The following is a 17,500-nucleotide window of genomic DNA, read 5'->3' on the forward strand; positions in this document are numbered from 1 at the left end:
ACACACACACACACACACACACACACACACACACACACACACACACACACATCTCTGTTGACCCCCAGTTGATTTTCCACTGTGTCTCTGTCTCTCACACACACACACACACACACACACACACACACAGGTTTGTTTGTTTGCTATCAGTCACACTTTTTTTATTCTCTCTGCACGTCTATTTTTGTTCTTTTTGAATTCTGTGCTTTTTTGTTTCATTATTTTGAATCTATTATATTTAGATTTATGTTGTTCCATGCTGACCCCTGTCCTGTCCTGCTCTGTCCTGTCCTGTCCTGCTCTGTCCTGTATTGCTCTGCTCTGTCCTGCCCTCTCCTACCCTGTTCTGTTGTGTCCTACTGTATACAGCTCTGTTCTGTTCTGTCCTACGCTGTCCAGATCTGTCCTTCTCAGTCCCGTTATTGTTAAATTCTATTCTGCTGTATCCTGTCCTGCTGTCTATTTATATTTGTCCTGCCTTGTCCTGTCCTGTCCTGTTGTATGCAGATCTGTCTATCTCTGTCCTACCCTGCTCTGTCTTGCTCTGTCCTGCTCCGATTTTATACAATTATCTTCTATCTATCTATCTATCTATCTATCTATCTATCTATCTATCTATCTATCTATCTATCTATCTATCTATCTATCTATCTATCTATCTATCTATCTATCATGTGTGTTCTGTTTTAAATCTTTTTATAATTGTTCTACCCTGCTCTGTCCTGCTGTATATAACTCTGTCCAGCTCTGTCCATCTCTGTCCTGCTCTATCCTCTCTTGCTCTGTCCAGCTCTGTCCTCCCCTGCTTTGTTCTTCTGCTTCCAGCACTGCCCTGCTCTGTCCTCCCCCGCTTTGTCCAGCTCTGCCCTGCTCTGTCCTCCTCGCTCTGTCTTGTTCTATTCAACCCTGTCCAGCTAAAGCCAGCTCTGTCCATCTATTTACAGCTCTGTCCAACTCTGTTTTATGTACTTCTATTCTGATGAATCTTGTCCTGCTGTCCTGCTGTCTATTTATATTTGTCCTGCTCTGCCCTGCCCTGCCCTTGTGCTGTCCTGCTTTGTCCTCTTGTATCCAGCTCCGTCATGTTCTGCTCTAAATTAATACAATTTTATTCTGCTTTATATTATAGTGTTTTGCCGTTAAATCTGTCCTGCCCTGCCCTACCCTGCCCTGCTCTGCACTGTCCTGCTCTGTCATACCCTACCCTGTCCTGCCCTACCCTACCCTACCCTGTCCTGCCCTACCCTGCCCTGCTCTGCACTGTCCTGCTCTGTCCTACCCTACCCTGTCCTGCCCTACCCTGCCCTGCTCTGCACTGTCCTGCCCTACCCTACCCTGTCCTGCCCTACCATGCCCTACCCTGTCCTACCCTGTTTTGCCCTACCCTGCCCTGTCCTGCCCTACCCTACCCTGTCCTGCCCTACCCTGCTCTGCCCTACCCTGTCCTGTCCTGTCCTGCTGTATTCAGCTCTGTCTTGCTCTATCTTACCATGTCCTCCTCTGTCCTGTTTTGTTAAATTCTGTATTACTGTATTGTTTTATATTCTGTTTTGTTTCGTTTGGTTCCGTTTTTTTATTTTTTATTATTTGCTTCTTGTCTCTGCAGCCCTGTTTCAATTTTACTTTGTTCTGTTCTATTGATTTCTATTCTACTTTTATTCAGATGCATTCCATTCTTTTGTTATTTAATTCTATTGTATTCTATTACATCACATCGTCTTCTGTTTCATCCTGCGCTCTTCCTTTTAATTGTATTCACCTTTATTTTATTTCATTAGTTACTCTTTTCTCTACGGTTTCTTCTCACCCTCGGTCAGTGTCCTCGTTCTCACGCCGTTCCTGTAGCCGTAAAGTGCAGAATTTAATTAAACATCAGTATGAGGTGTTCTGGGTGAAGCTGTATCTAGAGACGGATCTTCTCCAGGCCTGACCAAGAGTGAAGTCAGTGCTCTGAAGTGAAGAGTTCAGTTCAGGGAACAGTCCAGAGCTGAAATAAAGCCGGACTAAATCACATTACAGCGGCGCAGCTCTCTAAAGTGAAATAAAAAGCCTGGTGCAGTGAAATAAAGAGCTTTCAGCTTTCTGTGTGCATTGTGGTAACTCGATGTACCTTCGTTTGGTCTCCGGTGCTGTTTTTTTTTTCGGGTGTGTGATAATATACAAAGAAAAATAAATGACGTCAATAACTTACTGTATATGAACAAAAGTTTGTGGACACCTGAACAAAAGATCACTATGTGCTCCTTTTTAAAGACCCCCATTCCACATTTAGTCCCCATTTGCTGTTATTATAACCTCCACTCTTCTGGGAAGATGTTCCTCTAGATTTTGTGGAGATTTGAGCTCATTCAGCAGGTCAGGTACTGATGTAGGGGAGGTGAGGAGGCCTGGGGTGCAGTCAGCGTTCACATTCATCCTGTAGGGTTGGAGCTCTGCAGCAGGAGATCTTCCACTCCAACCCATGGAAAGTATATCTTTATGCACTGTCCTGCTAGAACAGGTTTGGGTTTCCTAGTTCAAGTGAATAGAAAATGTCATGCTACCATGTTCATAGACTTTCGTAGATCTTCTACAATCGTGTGCTTTCAACTGTAAAAGTTTGGGGAAGAAAGTCATATGGGATGAAAAATCAGGTGTCCCAAAGTTTTGTTTATTTTTTACAGGTTTGTTTTCGGATCAAAATAAACCAAATCGACCTTAATGTAAAAAGAAAACTAGAACAATGAAAATGAAGGATTTTGAAATGCATGCCGTGAGACAGGAAGTCGCTCTGATTTGTTGTTGTTGTTGTTGTTAGCTTCATAAGCTAGTCTACGTCTGTGAGGCGTGAGGGGCCGGGGAACGATACGTCAGTGGCAGGTCGAAAAAGCCGCACAATGAAAAGGAAAAGATTGATGGGGTGAAAAAAGAAAAAATATTGACCATGTCACCAAATAGATTCAAACTGAGTCTGGTTTAAAAAGATGAAGGAGAAAACGTATATTTGTGTAAAAAAAATATATATAATGAATAAAAGTCTTAAAAATAAATAGTGAAATAAACGACTAATACTGATACCAGTAAAATCTACTTAAGTACCAGAACTAAGTATTCGTATCAGCAGCCTGTCCTGAGCCACGTATTAGTTATTAGGACACACCGATGGTCAGCCATGACGTCTCTCAGATCTTCCTGAGTGTACAGGGGTGATGCAGCAGAGAGTATAGAGGTGTAATGAGGTTTCTATGTGATTATGTTCACGTGATGGGGAAAGACAGGTTGGAGAACCAACCCCGAGTATGAATCACTCCATTACGGCCACATGAGCTCATCCTGTCCACCACTGCTATTAGAGAGAGAGAGAGAGAGAGAGAGAGAGAGAGCGTGTTTTGTGTTTATTACAGGTGGGGTTTTTAAAGGATCTTATCATTGTATTCGATTTTCTATTTAGAGAACTGCAATGATAAATTATTCCTGAATACTACATACAGCCTATATGATTTTTATTTTTTTTCTTTCTCCATATACTATTACATCAATCAGGCAGAACATTGTGAGCACCTGCCTGATATTGTGTTGGTCCCCTTTTGCTGAACAGTCGTGACCCTTCAAACATTAACAGCATGAACTTCTTCAGCAGTTTGAGCTACAGGAGCTCGTCTGTTGGATCGGACCACACGGACCAGCCTTCGCTTTCCATGTGCATCAATGAGCCTTAGCCGCCCACGACCCTGTCGCCGGTTCACCACCGGTTCTCCTCCCTTGGAGCACTTTTGAGCACTTCAGACCAGCAACATCCACAGAAGCTGCAGTTTTGGAGACGCCGTGACCCTCGTCTAGACGTTGACATTTTGTCGAATTTGCTCGCCTATTTTTCCTGCTTCTAACACGTCAACTTTGAGGAGAAAACTAATATCTCCACCCACTAACAGGTGCCATGATGAAGAGATCATCAGTGTTATTCACTTCACTGGTCATAATGTTGTAATGTCAAAGTTATCGATCAGACCACTGCTGGGCCCTTGAGCAAGGCCCTCAGCACTCAATTGTTCAGTTTCAAAATGAGATAATTTCAACTCTGCTTCATAGTTCGACTGCAGACTCATTAGTTCACGTTCAGGATCGCAGTTCTGGTCACAAATATTTTTCCGAGGTGTTTCTCCGCAGTAGCTGTGATTGGCGTGTTTAAAACGCTATGTTATGAAAACCTTAACATGTGTCACCGAAGACTCTTCCTAAGTGCTACATGAAACGGCTCCGTACTATAAACTTCACCACATCATGTTTTTAATCGATAAAATAATGTTCCCTGTAATCTATAGCATGCAGCCATAATGAAACAGAGCCTCCGACCAATCAGAATCCGAGGACGGCACCGTGGCGTGAGAATCTGAGTTTATCGTGGATTTATTACGGTCTGAAAGAATTTTTGCAGTAAAAAGTGCGTGTACACGTTTGTGCCCGATGTGTACGTGGTGGAAAACGTGAGATGGTGTATGGTATGGGTTTTAGCATTTCAAGGGAGTTTCAAATTTCAAATGCAGCCAAGCTCCAATTTCTCTACAGGATAATGCAGTTATGCTATTTGCTTTCCTTTGTGTGTGTGTGTGTGTGTGTGTGTGTGTGTGTGTGTGTGTGTGTGTGTGTGTGTTTGTGTGTGTGTGTGTGTGTGTGTGTGTGTGTGTGAGTGTGTGTGGAGAGCAGAGCTAAAAGTCAGTCGAGCGTGAGCCGCTACTCCACTCTCAAATCGATTAGCACTGTAACATCAGAGCTCTCTCTCTTTCTCTTTCTCTTTCTCTCTCTCTCTCTCTCTCTCTCTCTCTCTCTCTCTCGCTCTCTCTCTGTCTTTTGTGTACTGTTGTGGCCCCACCCTGTTTAACTGATACAAAGAAAGAGGGAGACATAGAGAGAGAGAGAGAGCACACAAATGGATAGAATGACTTCTAAAAATAGATGACACTCTCTGTGTTGATGTGTAATGTGCCTGGATGTTATGGCGTGTGTGTGTGTGTGTGTGTGTGTGTGTGTGTGTGTGTGTGTGTGTGTGTGTGTGTGTGTGTGTGTGTGTGTGTGTAAGAGAGAGAGAGCTAGAAATGTTATTTGCAATAACAAGGACTAAATGTTTATCTGTATCAATATCACGATAATATCAACTCACTATTAATAATTATGATAAGGATCAGACAACAGACAGCTGTTCTGGGTCACGGGCTGCAGGGCGTAGAAGGACAGAGTCAAGGAGAGGTGATGATGGAGGCTGAAGGAAGAGGGAGTTTATTCAAGGAATTCAGCACTGCCCTCTACAGGGTAGGAACAGCATGTTGTCCTTTTTTTTCCCATCCGTTAAATCATGATTGACTTCAGGAGTCGGTTTGAGGTGCATTTCACCCCCAGGCCTTTAGCAGTGTCCTGCTTGAATCAATCCACCTCTTAATACTATCATTATGATGCAACGGCTATGGAAACCATCAATATTATAGACGGGAATCTCCTACAGGGAATGCATGTCATTTCTACGATTCGTCTCCTTTTACTGTAGCCACATCTGCACCGCTTGCATACATCATCTCTAGCAGAAGCATCGATATTAACCTCGTTAAATGACCCCTGCTTTTTTTTCCGTGTGTTGCGGTTTTTCGGGGTATTTAAAATGAAGGCAAATTCTATGTTTTTGTGCAGCTATAATTTGTTGACGAAAGCGAACGCAAAAGTATAAAAGATTCACGAAAACGTTTTGAACTGTTTCCAGTTTTTCTTGAAAAGTCCGTGTTCTTAATGTCCACATAAGTATATCTCGACCAAATCCTTTTCTTCTCCTCTTGTCAGTCAATGTGGAGCAAAAACCACAGTTATTAAATTTACACGAATATATTGAAGCTTCTGCAGTTTGCTACAGATGCGACTTGCAAGCTCTGACTTGTGCGCTCTCTGGCCATACGACCCTCCAAATGCTGTGAAAATGCTGACGTGATTGGGCGCCTGCCACGTGGCCCAACTCGAAATCTGGTTGTTAAAGCAGCAGCTTCGACCCCAACAACACGTGATGTGACGGCTGAAATATGAATAAATAAAAACTATTGTATAGAGACATTCATGAAAACAGCACAGCCGAGAGAAACGCAATGAAACGAAGAGAAAATTAGGAAGAATTGAATATGTAGTCATGGAAAAATAACATTGAAATATTAAAAAGTAAGTCAGTGATTCAGATAGAGTTTTTCTCAGCAGAGAAGACCTTGTGTTTGGTATCACGGATGATGCGTTTTTAATGATACGTTATTGTATAACGGGTAAAGCTATGGTTAGGGTCTGGTTCTACCACTTCCACTGAGATGTTTCCTTCTCTATTTTTTATCTCCTCACTTTCTGTTACATCACACACACTTTCTTTGCCTTATAATGGATGTTCAGGTTGTATAGTTTTTTCCCAACGGTTTGGAAACATCTACGTGTGATCAGATCCAGAGTTCCCTGGAATAAATCAACGGGTGATTATGTAAAGAGTAGAGGTTTGAAAGGTTGAAAAAAAGAGGAACTTCTTAAGAACTTTGCGTGTGTGTGTGTGTGTGTGTGTGGCAGATGACGGCGAGGCACGTTGTATGGAGCTCCAGCGTCGCTGCGAGAAGCTGGAGGAGCAGCTGAAGGCCAAAGAGCAGGAGAACAGCGAGCTTCTGCGTGAGCTCGAGCAGAAGAACGCCATGATCTCGGTGCTGGAGAACACCATCCGCGAGCGTGAGAAGAAGTACCTGGACGAGCTAAAGCTCAAGAGCCACCGGCTGGCAGTGTTATCCGGGGAACTGGAGCAGAGAGCTGGGACCATCGCTTTCCTCACCGCGCAGCTCCACGCCACCAAGAAGCGCCTTCTGGAGGGTGGAGCCGCCTTCAAACCGGCCCCGCCGGCAGAGCCCCGCCTCGACTCGCCCACCAACGGAGCTGCGGGCAAGCAGCCGGACACTCCCCGCAGGCGCATGCGCAAGAGCCTGTCCCAGCCGCTGCACTGCGAGTACACCGAGCTCTACAGGGTGGGCGCGGCCGACGGTCGAAGGATCGTTCTCAGAGATGCGACGGGAACGATGCCCGACCCCGCGCCGTTCCTGCAGGCCCGGGACACCCCCGCTAATGCTGACACACAGCCCGTGCTCCGCGAACGACCCCCCATTATCCCGCCCATTACTTCCTCAGCGAGCCCCACCCATTCTCTTATGCCTCAGAGTCCCAGACATCAGCGAAGCCCCGCCCACGTGGGAGTTGCTCACAGGATTCATCACCAACTGGCAGAAGTGGAGACGCTCGCCGTGGATCAGGTTAGCGACGAGAAGGTGATGCGTAAACCATCGGCCACTGACAGAACTGTTTAACACACACACACATACACAGTGTCTTAACACTAAATACAGCCAATACAGTATAAACAGGACTGACTAGAGAACCACACACACACACACACACACACACACATGCAACCAATCTATAGAAATCACTCTATATATATATCTCTCAATACTATAACTCATGTAGCCACACAAGCACAGCCTGAACAAAGCAGTCGAAACACTGGACGCACGTGCAACCTAAACGGGACAACGTACGCACGTGTGCTGCTGGTAAGACTGAACGGGACGAAAGCATCCGCCTCTCTATAGCCTGCTGTTTATGCAAAACTGTAAGACCAGAAGTTTTTTTTTTCTTTTCACGTTTAACACCACAGCGTCTTTTCGGTGGTCGGTCGGAACCTAAGTGTACGCATGCCAAATGTTTTATGTTCCTTACCTCATTCACACGTCGTGGTTTTTTTTTCTCCTCCTAGAACAGACTCAAATAGCCAAATCGTGACATGGTCGCATTATAGATGCGTAATTCTCGCTGCGCACTGCGGTATTAAATCGGGTTTGCTCTCTACTCCTGCCTGCTCTGTACAGGTCGCTCACATTACTGTAGACTCCTGCTGCTTTCCCAAACTGTAACGCATAAAGCAAGAGATCAAACAAACCAACTGGCTTTGTGTCTGGCTTTTTTTTCTTCTATACACGCGTCACGTGCGCTGCAGTACTTCTTAAACTTCCTCTTTTTTTAAATTGTATTAATTGTAAAGGAAATGCGCATGAACAGTTTCGCATTTGAGCGTCCATCACTGAACTGAACACATCAAGACACGAAGAAAAATGTTAAATCAAGTGTCTAATACGGACTGATTCTTCTTTCCATCATATAATCAATAAAAAGAAATCAGGCTCAGTTCCGTTTTATTTGTATAGCGCATTTACGGCGTTTAGCAGACGCCCTCATCCGGAGCGACATACGAAAGTGCTTCTCTATAAATGAATAAATCAACACTGGTTCACCAGATTGCAAACTTAAGACACCATCAGCTTACAACTCGATGGATTATTATTATTTTTTTTAAAGACAAAGCAAACCGGGAATAGTGTTATAAAGTTGAAGTGTTTCAGGAAAAGATAGTTTTCCACTCGTTCTAGGGGAAGTTCATTCCACCACCTCAGTGTCAGAACAAAGACCAGCCTTGAAGTATAGTTTGCTCTTACAGAAACAGAAGGTGGGAGCAGTCTAGCAGTGCTGGATGATCTCAGTCAGTGTGAGGAGTAATGAGGAGTGCAGCAGTGGGGTGGTGTGGGAGACTATTGCAACTCTCTGCTGGCAGGTCGACCTCTGAATACTATTCGTCTACTGCAAAAAATCCAAAACGCAGCTGCGCTACGTGTGTTCTCGACCAGGTTCTTCCACACCACCCCACTGCTGCGCTTCCTCATCAGATTCAAAACGCTGATGCTTTCCTACAAAGTCAAAAATGGACCCTTTTACCTCAGAGACCTCATCACTCATCGCACTGCACCATGTTGCCTGAGATCCTTCAGCACTGCTCGACTGATCTCACCTTCTCTCAGGGTAAGAGGTAAGCATACTTCAAGGCTCGTCTCTAACTCTAATTGTGTATCTACTATTACTATTATTGTTTTCTTTTTTTGTATTTATATACTGTACTGTATATATTTTGTACCGTGTTTCTGCTTCATATTTGCACATTTCTTTCTTTGTTGCTGTAACACGGAAATTTCCACACTATGGGACGAATAAAGGTTTATCTTATCTCTTATCTTAGTCCAGTCTTGAAATGACGAGAGACTGGACAAGCCCCTGAGCAGCCTGTGTGGATAGAGATGGTCAAATCCTTTTGATGTTGTTGAGAAGGAACCGACAAGAGCGAGTTGCTTCAGGAACATTTGAGGAAAAGTTAAGAGTTATGAGATCCTGACCTGGAGATGAATCACCTGGGATGACGAGCAGTTCAGCTTTCAACAGTTGACATTGTCCCAAATCAGATTGAAATAATTTGGATTAAAAAGATTATAAAAATACGAATTTATAGTTTTTGTGGTGACTGTGGTGAGGAAAGACACTAAGATGGTATGAGGAAGAAACTTGAGAGAAACCATTAAAAAAAAGGGAACACGTCCTCATACGTAACACAAAATGTCCATTCAATACATTTCCATCATTGTAGAGGTCTACAGTTTAGTGATAGACAATTAAATAAAAAACTGTTCATTGACATCTCAGTCCTTAGCCGTTGTAGCAGACTGTTGATATTAATTACAGTCCAAAACAAAACTCATCCTCAAAGTTGAGTTGCTCAGTAACTTCATGGATTTTTACTTTTGTGGAATGGGGACGTGCATCTTCATAAATGAGTCTGATGCGATTTGCATCTCGCTGCATAGCCAATGATACGATACATTAAAGATACATATGAAGCAGCTACCGATGCGATGTGAATGTAATTACATTACCGTTTCCATATCCAGGTCAAAACGTGGAGTTTGTGTGATCAGCATACCACCGAGGTTGCCAACTGCAGTTCCTTCAGTCACCTTCCCAAAACTCGATTTGGTCATGCGTTGCTTTGAAGCGGTGGCCATCACCTTCCCCGGTTCCTCTGTGAGCTTCAGTGTCTCCCAGGCCTCCTTCTATTCCATGCTGTTAATTTTTTAAAATTTGTCAATTCAAAATTCGCTCAAGGCTTCGTTACGTTTAATGCGTGCACTGTATAGAAAACGAAATGTACACGTCTAATAAGACACGCTGGATCGAGTGCTGTTTTCCAACCTCTGGAATAGCGAGCGTAGATGTCGGTTTGCTAGTCAGCAGTGATTCATTACAACTCATTATAGAAACCACTCACGCAGCAATGCATTGGCACGATACCAGACTCTTATTATATGTTTGTTTAAATCCATTTCATTTTCTTAATCATGTAATAAAACGGTAACATTGTTTTAAAATTGTAATTTCCAATTTGTTTTATGGGGTTTTAAAAGCACCAGTGTGAGTTGACATCTGATTTGAGATGAACACAAAGTGTGAGCACCAAACAAACACACACAAAAAAAAACTTTGGAAAGACTGAAATTCTTTAATTTTTTGTGATTACACAGTGATTACAGCAGTATCTCTTGTGTACCACATACATTATACACAAGTTAAATGAAAACGAGACGTTACGTGACGGTGAAGTCAACCGTAATGCAGATTTATCTTTGCCCTGACACGTACGCCATCCTGTCTACTCCTAATCCACTAAAGTGATTTTACTGAGGCTGCTTACTTCATCCTCGGTGGGTCTTTAAAACACAGATACACAAATGTCTTAGCACGTGCTTCAAAATCTCATTAGCGCTCGAATAAGGATTGAGCGGAAACAAAAAAAACGTGAAAAAAAAACCAGACACAGTACGTGTTCACAGCTACAATCGAGGTTTCAGTGTCACTAAATCATGAAGTATAAAATGTAGCATAATGTAGCATAAAGTCTAGCAAATAAACAGAGAAAAGAGTCCAGAAGTGCAACAGCGATAACGTTGCCACGTCAGGAAAAGCGTATAGTCTCCAGGTTAGCATGTTGAAATGATTATATATATATATATATATAAGTGCAAATTTTTACTTTTAATAGCTGTAATATAGTGGACATGTGGCTATCATGGACTCTTTATTTTAGTATAAACATTTGTTTACTTTTTTAGGTAAAAAAAAAAAAAAAGCTAACAGATAAAGCTTACTACCTAGAGACAAGGACTCATTTGCAATCAATATTTGTTAAAAGGTATATAATTCACAAATAATTAATTTGGCCAATATTGTCTAAATCATTATCAGACTCATCTCAGCCTTTGTCTATTTTTATAGATACACGAGTAAAGTGTATTTTTTAAACAACAAAAAGTCTAACTCGAAAGCGGTATAGTTACCGTTATAGAACAACGGTAACTTTACCGCTTTCGAGTTGTTACCAGCACTACCAAACATTACAGACCAGACATGTCACAGAGTATTAAAGAAACAGGAAGGTTTTTTGGACTTGACCTCAGCCAGTTTGGACGATTCAGTCTCATTCTAAACGATCCAGAACCCTATTAATAACGACACAATGACACTGAGCAGCAGGACATAGCTGTAAGTGCTCCCCCTGCTGGCCGCTCCGGCATAGTACTCCATATCCGTCTCGTTTGTAAATCCGTTCCCATGTCCTCCACCGTACCTTGGGTAGCCGCCTCCATAACGGGGCCCGACACCATACCCACCATGCCATGAATTACCGTATCCGTATCCGGGTCGAGACATGGATCCGAGTCCGTGTCCGATCACCATGCCTCCAAGTGCGCCGGCGGCCGCCGCTCCCGCCATTTTGCCGGCGCTAGATCCTGATGACGAACTGCCTGGATGAGCTTTGTAATGGTGGCCACCTCCAATACCTCCGCCTCTGTGAGCTCCGGCGCCTCCCCAGCCACCTCCTACTCCGGCCCTTCCTACACCACCCCAGCGGCCGCCTCCGAATCCCCCTCGCCGGGACACAACGCCAGGACACAACGTCAACATGAGTAGCGTGCAAGTCAGCATCCAGACCGTCTGAGAGAGCATGATGGGAGGATGATCTGTCAAAAGATGAAAGGGTCAGAGTTCAAATAGCAGCAAAACACCTAATGCATATTTGATACAACGCGATACAATCACAATGACTTAATCAATAATTCAGGGACCCACTTATAGCGGTCCTTCCTAAAGACAAAAACATACCCTGTGGAAAGACAACAGACAAGACGCTGATGTTTCACAATTGTGGCATTAAAGCTTATCAACGTATTGCTATTTTGGGTGTAATTGTAATTCTTTGCTCCAATCAAAGAATACAAAATAAAAAATAGATCCGCTCAACATGTATCGCCATAGCAACAGAATACGAACGTATTTATGCCCGACCCAAGTGTGTCAATCTCTTAAGGACCGAAACTACTCGTGCCAAGACTCTTAATCCGATTTGGACTGGCGTCTGGGTTTAAAGCACATCCTGCTTTTCTAACAGTCCTCTCAGATTAGCCCTAATCGCATTCTCTCCACCACTTCGTTCACACCTCCGCTGATCGACAGAACACCTAAACTATAAACCAGTCCCTAAGCCACGTGAGCATCAGCTCTTCCACTGTGAGAACAAGCATGAAACATGAAATATTGAGGTGGAAAAACAACAAATTCCTTCACAGTAAGTATGAAGATTTAGTAAACTAAACAATGAGCAAAGGAGACGTGAGGAATAGTTTATATGAGGTTATAAAAGAGGTCATTGTCTCACCTGTAGGATGTCAATAAGTCGTCTGGCAGTTCAGGTCTGCAGTCTCGATGAATTGAGACAGTCCCAGAAATGGACAGCAAACTAAACACACGTACACACATATCTTAATCTCCCCTCCCTGATTGGCTGGGAGCCCCAGGGCCTCACCTTATCCTGGATATTCTCTGACATCAGAGTTTAGAGCTCACACACACACACACACACACACACACACACACACACACACACACACACACACACACACACACTCGTTGTAAAACTCATGATCTCAGTAACGGCATGTGATGATTAGTAGATGTGCGGAATCAAACCGAATTCGTTTAAAGTTGTATTACAATTAGAGCTTGACAAACAATTAGATGTTTAGGAAATTATTAGATGCGTGCACGCACACACACACACACACACACACACACACACACACACACACACACACACACACACACACACACACACACACACACACACAGTTTTATCTATTATTCTATTTGACCTTTTCAGTTAATTGGGTAATGAACTTTGAAATGGATTAAAGCCAAACATTCACACATGGTACCCATTCTTTTACTCCTCCTTCACTCTTATAACGAACTCCACTCTTCTTGGAAGATGTTCCACTAGATTTTGTGGAGATTTGCGCTCATTCAGCCACAAGAATGTTAGTAAAGTCAGGCCCTGATGAAGGTGAGATGAGGTGCCTGTGGTGCAGTCAGTGTTCACATTCATCAGTTCAATGTAGCAGGAGATCTTCCACTCCAACCCATGGAAAGCAGTTCTTCATGGATCTGGAGTTGTGCTCATGGGCCTCGTCATGCTGGAACAGGTTTGGGTCTCCTAGTTCAAGTGAAGGGAGAATTTCATGCTCTTGCATCCAAAGACGTCATGTATGAATATGTGCTGCTAGATTTGGAGACGATTGTATGGCTGGAAGCGTAATGAAGTCAGGTGTCCCAAAACCTGAGCAAATTCATTTTAACGCCACTAATATTATTAATTATATACGATAAATGAATTATTCATATATACAGTATTAACAAATAAATAGAGACAGAGACACAACTCTGGGACAGCATGCTAAACCAAACACCACCACCTGGTGGCAGAGACATGAACGACACTGAAAATGTTCTAAAATGTAGAAAATGCACAGAAAAAAGACGATTCCACTGTTTTCTGTTTTGAAAATGTATTTAATTTGTCAGCATCAAATAAACGCCGTGCTGGATCCATATTTTCATCCATAAGCATCGAAAAACATGGGAGGAGAAGGATGTAAAAAAGGAATAAAAACATTACAAATTAATTCTTGCGCGCACACACACACACACACACACACACACACACACACACACCTTAAACAGGCAGCATTTCTAAATCAGTTTATTGATAGTCACATCCATAATGTTTAAACATACACACACAGACACACACACACACACACACACACACAAACACACCTCCAGCAGCTTGTGCTTTAGTTAATAACAGCCCAACATCCTACACATTAACACATCACATGTTGGGCTGAGATTGCTTTTGCTAAACATGACTATTTCAAAGAAGAGAGAGAGTGTGTGTGTGTGTTTGAGAGAGAGAAAAAGTGTGTATGTTTTATATTGTGCTTAGAATCGAGTCCTCTTATTACATCTAAGGATCTGATTTGTGGTAATTGAATGTGCTTTTCCATGTTGTGCCTCTAGGGGGCAGAAGCGTGTCGCCTTAATATCGTCTGCGTCCCCATATGGTTTCCTCCACACACCTCGTCGACTTCCTCTCAGAGGATTTAGCCTCAATGTTGAATGGAAAAGGGGAATGGGGGCAAACTGAGAGGGTAAATTCCCTATGACATCACTGAGGTGTTCATTAGGAAGTTGAGCAGCTAAGTGTCAATGCACTCTTGGGAAAAATAAAACAGTAGTTACATAATTTTACATAATTCATTTTTTTTTTTTAAGTTATTCCTCACATTATGATACGCCACGTTGAGTTGGATTCTATGTTTGGGGATTGTAAAGCTCCAGCAGGTCTGATTAATTTTTTTCTTTAGAAAGTGGAAACATTTTAATGAGGGGGAAAAAGGAAACCGCTAGCTATAACTAGCTGAATCTCAGCTGTTTGTTTATCCCTGCTTTGTTTTCCAGCTAGCATGCTAACTCTTTTGCTTGGTGTGATGTAGTAATGCTACAGGAGCATGGAATAGCATAGAATTTCCCTCCCTCTGAGCGCGCGTCAGGGGTTTGAGAGGACGTCGACGAGTCCGTGTTTCTGAAAACAGTGGTCTTCAGTAAAACCCTGAATCGTGTAAAAACCCTGAACACTTCCTGGTCAATTGTAACACCGTCCGGACCTCCTGCGTGACTGGAGCATGTGAACATTTCACACAGTAACCAAGTAAAATAAGTACCATCACACTTTAGAATTTAAAGACACACTGAGGACCACATCGATCATGAATGTGGAGAAAGACGAGCTGAACTCTGGTGTAGTGACACCGAGAGAACATCAGGAGTGTGAGGGTGGAGCGAAGAGCCAAACATCTTTGGGTGGAGGAGCTTCATCACATGGAGGTGGAACCATCTGGTGAACACTGCAGCTGCTTCTCAATGATGAAGCGCAGATTCTTATATCTACGAGGATGGAGAGAGAGAGAGAGAGAGAGAGAGAGAGAGAGAGAGAGAGAGAGAGAGAGTGAGAGAGAGTGAGCGCTACAACCTTCCATTATATTAAAAGGTTTTTTAATCCTTATATCAAAAATGTTTTTTATTTTCATCCTATCAAAAAAACAAAATAAATTTTCTCCTTATCCCAAACATTTTTTATCCTCATATAAAAAAATTACTTTTTTATTCTTATATCCAAAATCACCTTTTTTCATCATATGATGATAAAAAAAACAGTATTTTATTTTATATCAATTATTTTTTTTATCATCATATCAAAAAAAGACATTTTAATCCTCATCATATTAAAAATGAATTTTTTTAATCCCTTAATTATATAAATTATTATAATAATTATAATTATATATTAATAATAATAATAATAATAAATATATAAAATATGAAATAAAAAATTATATTACTTTTTTCATTCTTATTTTTATTCTTCCTTAATTGTATTTATATATAAAAAAATATATATAATTTTTTTAAACCTGGTCATTATGATTCCCACCATACGTCCTTGTGTAAATGGTTACTATAGAAACAATGACATTACAAGAATCGCCATATTTACCGATTTTCGACCAATCAGATTCAAGAATTCGAAATCTGTGTAATAATAAAAACATTTAATCCTGAGGGGATTGAAGGAGCAACATTTGAAACTGATGTATCGTGCAGTGCATTATGGGTAGAGGCTCGGTCCTGTAGCCTCAGAGACGTGTTAAAGACGTGTCAAGATGACGTGGATTAGTGATCTGTATATCCATCATCTACCATGTTTAGGAATGAATGATACGTGTGAATTTCTTCTTTACCTGTGTTTGAGTTTCTGCACCTCCCGGTCCTCCTCCTCTTTCAGTTTGGTGATGAAACTCTGAAGCACGGGCATCTCGAACTTGATGTATTGCGCCACCTAGTGGGCAGAAAACACACATGGCTATAACAAACTGCATGCAGAGAGATTATAACTGCTATAACCTAAAAGACAACAGGAAGCAATTTGTTGGTAAATTGATGAGGAATAAAACAATAGTAAAAGCTAAATGTATATTTATGTCTGTAATTTTGGAGTCACCAACAGCTGGAACCAAATTCCAGCTGTGTGTCAACACACTTGGTCAATAAACCTGATTCTGATGCTTTGTGTCGTATTTTTTACTCCCTAAACAAATTTCCTTTTCCAGATACCACCAAGTTTTTCCTCGTTTCCTCAAAGCACTTACATCATATGTGACCTCCTCTCCAAGGTCCTGCTCCATCAGGAAGATCCTGCAGACCTGCTCACAAGGACCCTGCAGGATCCTTAACACCAGAGGATGATCTGTGGGCTTTAGTTTAACTCGCTCTGGAACACACACACACACACACGCACACGACTGTTTTAGGCCGCACTGCTGCTATGTGAACACTAGGAGTTGGACATTTTTCAGGTTTCAGCTGTAAGACAGTGAAATTGAGACAAAAGAGATAGAGAATTTGGGAGAGAGAATTATGGGGAGAGAGAGATAGAGAGATCGAGAAAAAAAGAAAGACTGACCTCCAGTGGTGTGGACAATGTAGAGCGCAAAATCATCAGGACTGGTCTCAATCTTAAACTTGTTGAGTAAAACACGCAGTACCTGCGGTGTCGTCATGCAGCTGTTTATCCGCACGTTAGTGACAGAACCGTACGCCGGAGTGAAGACCGCCGTCTGGGTCAGAGAGAGAGAGAGAGAGAGAGAGAGAGAGAGAGAGAGAGAGAGCGAGAGAGAGAGAGAGAGTGATGACAAATGTGAAAAACCATACAAAGAAACAGAAAGACAGAGTGTGCGATAGAGACAGAAAAAGAGAGACAGAAAATCAGACAGTGAAAGAGTGAGAGAGAAACAGAGAGAAACACAAAATGGGAGAGAAAGAGAGACAGAAAGAGAGACAGACAGAGAAAGAAAGACAGACATAAAGACAGAGAGACAGAAAGAGTGAGAAAGTTAATGATAGACAGAATGAAAGTGTTATGGAGAAAAAAGGAGAGAGAGAGAGAGAGAGAGAGAGAGAGAGAGAGAGAGAGAGAGAGAGTTTGGTGTTTAGGGTGAGATAATATTGGGGTAGAGTCTGGACAGTAAAGCAGGCGTGTGATTCGCGCTCACTTTGTGGTTGTAAAAATGGCCATTGATGGAGAAACGGTGCCTCCTGATTCGCCGCTGGTCGCTAGGAGACCGCTTGTTTCCCCGCC

General features: G+C 42.4%; 3 protein-coding genes across 7 annotated transcripts in view; 1 reads left to right on the forward strand and 2 right to left on the reverse strand.

Moving 5' to 3' along the window:
- The window catches only part of ccdc92 (coiled-coil domain containing 92), a 19,032-nt gene extending 11,060 nt beyond the window's left edge, over positions 1–7,972 (forward strand). For both annotated transcript variants that reach the window (XM_083554157.1, XM_083554158.1), the window contains exon 4: positions 6,559–7,972. In XM_083554157.1, coding sequence (XP_083410283.1) covers positions 6,559–7,337 — 779 coding nt within the window. In that variant the 3' untranslated portion in view covers positions 7,338–7,972. The remainder of the gene's footprint in view (positions 1–6,558) is intronic.
- Positions 7,973–11,320: 3,348 nt separating this feature from the next.
- prnpa (prion protein a (Kanno blood group)) lies at positions 11,321–12,709 on the reverse strand. Its single transcript, XM_083553731.1, has 2 exons — positions 12,623–12,709; positions 11,321–11,927 (listed from the first exon to the last, which is right to left on the reverse strand). The coding sequence occupies exon 2, from the start codon at positions 11,911–11,913 to the stop codon at positions 11,389–11,391; it is 525 nt and encodes a 174-aa protein (XP_083409857.1). The 5' UTR covers positions 11,914–11,927; positions 12,623–12,709; the 3' UTR covers positions 11,321–11,388.
- A 1,082-nt stretch (positions 12,710–13,791) lies between these two features.
- Positions 13,792–17,500, reverse strand: part of rassf2a (Ras association domain family member 2a) — a 13,195-nt gene continuing 9,486 nt past the window's right edge. For 3 of the 4 annotated variants that reach the window (XM_083554150.1, XM_083554149.1, XM_083554148.1), the window contains 5 exons: positions 17,415–17,500; positions 16,826–16,979; positions 16,512–16,633; positions 16,104–16,201; positions 13,792–15,249 (listed from right to left, as the gene is read on the reverse strand). The exon at positions 17,415–17,500 is cut by the window's right edge and continues 51 nt beyond it. In XM_083554150.1, the coding sequence (XP_083410276.1) occupies positions 15,180–15,249; positions 16,104–16,201; positions 16,512–16,633; positions 16,826–16,979; positions 17,415–17,500 (530 nt within the window). In that variant the 3' untranslated portion in view covers positions 13,792–15,179. The remainder of the gene's footprint in view (positions 15,250–16,103; positions 16,202–16,511; positions 16,634–16,825; positions 16,980–17,414) is intronic. The other variant, XR_014535633.1, reaches the window with a different exon arrangement.

This window comes from Silurus aristotelis (assembly GCF_946808225.1).
Source record: "Silurus aristotelis genome assembly, chromosome: 11".
NCBI lineage: Eukaryota > Metazoa > Chordata > Actinopteri > Siluriformes > Siluridae > Silurus > Silurus aristotelis.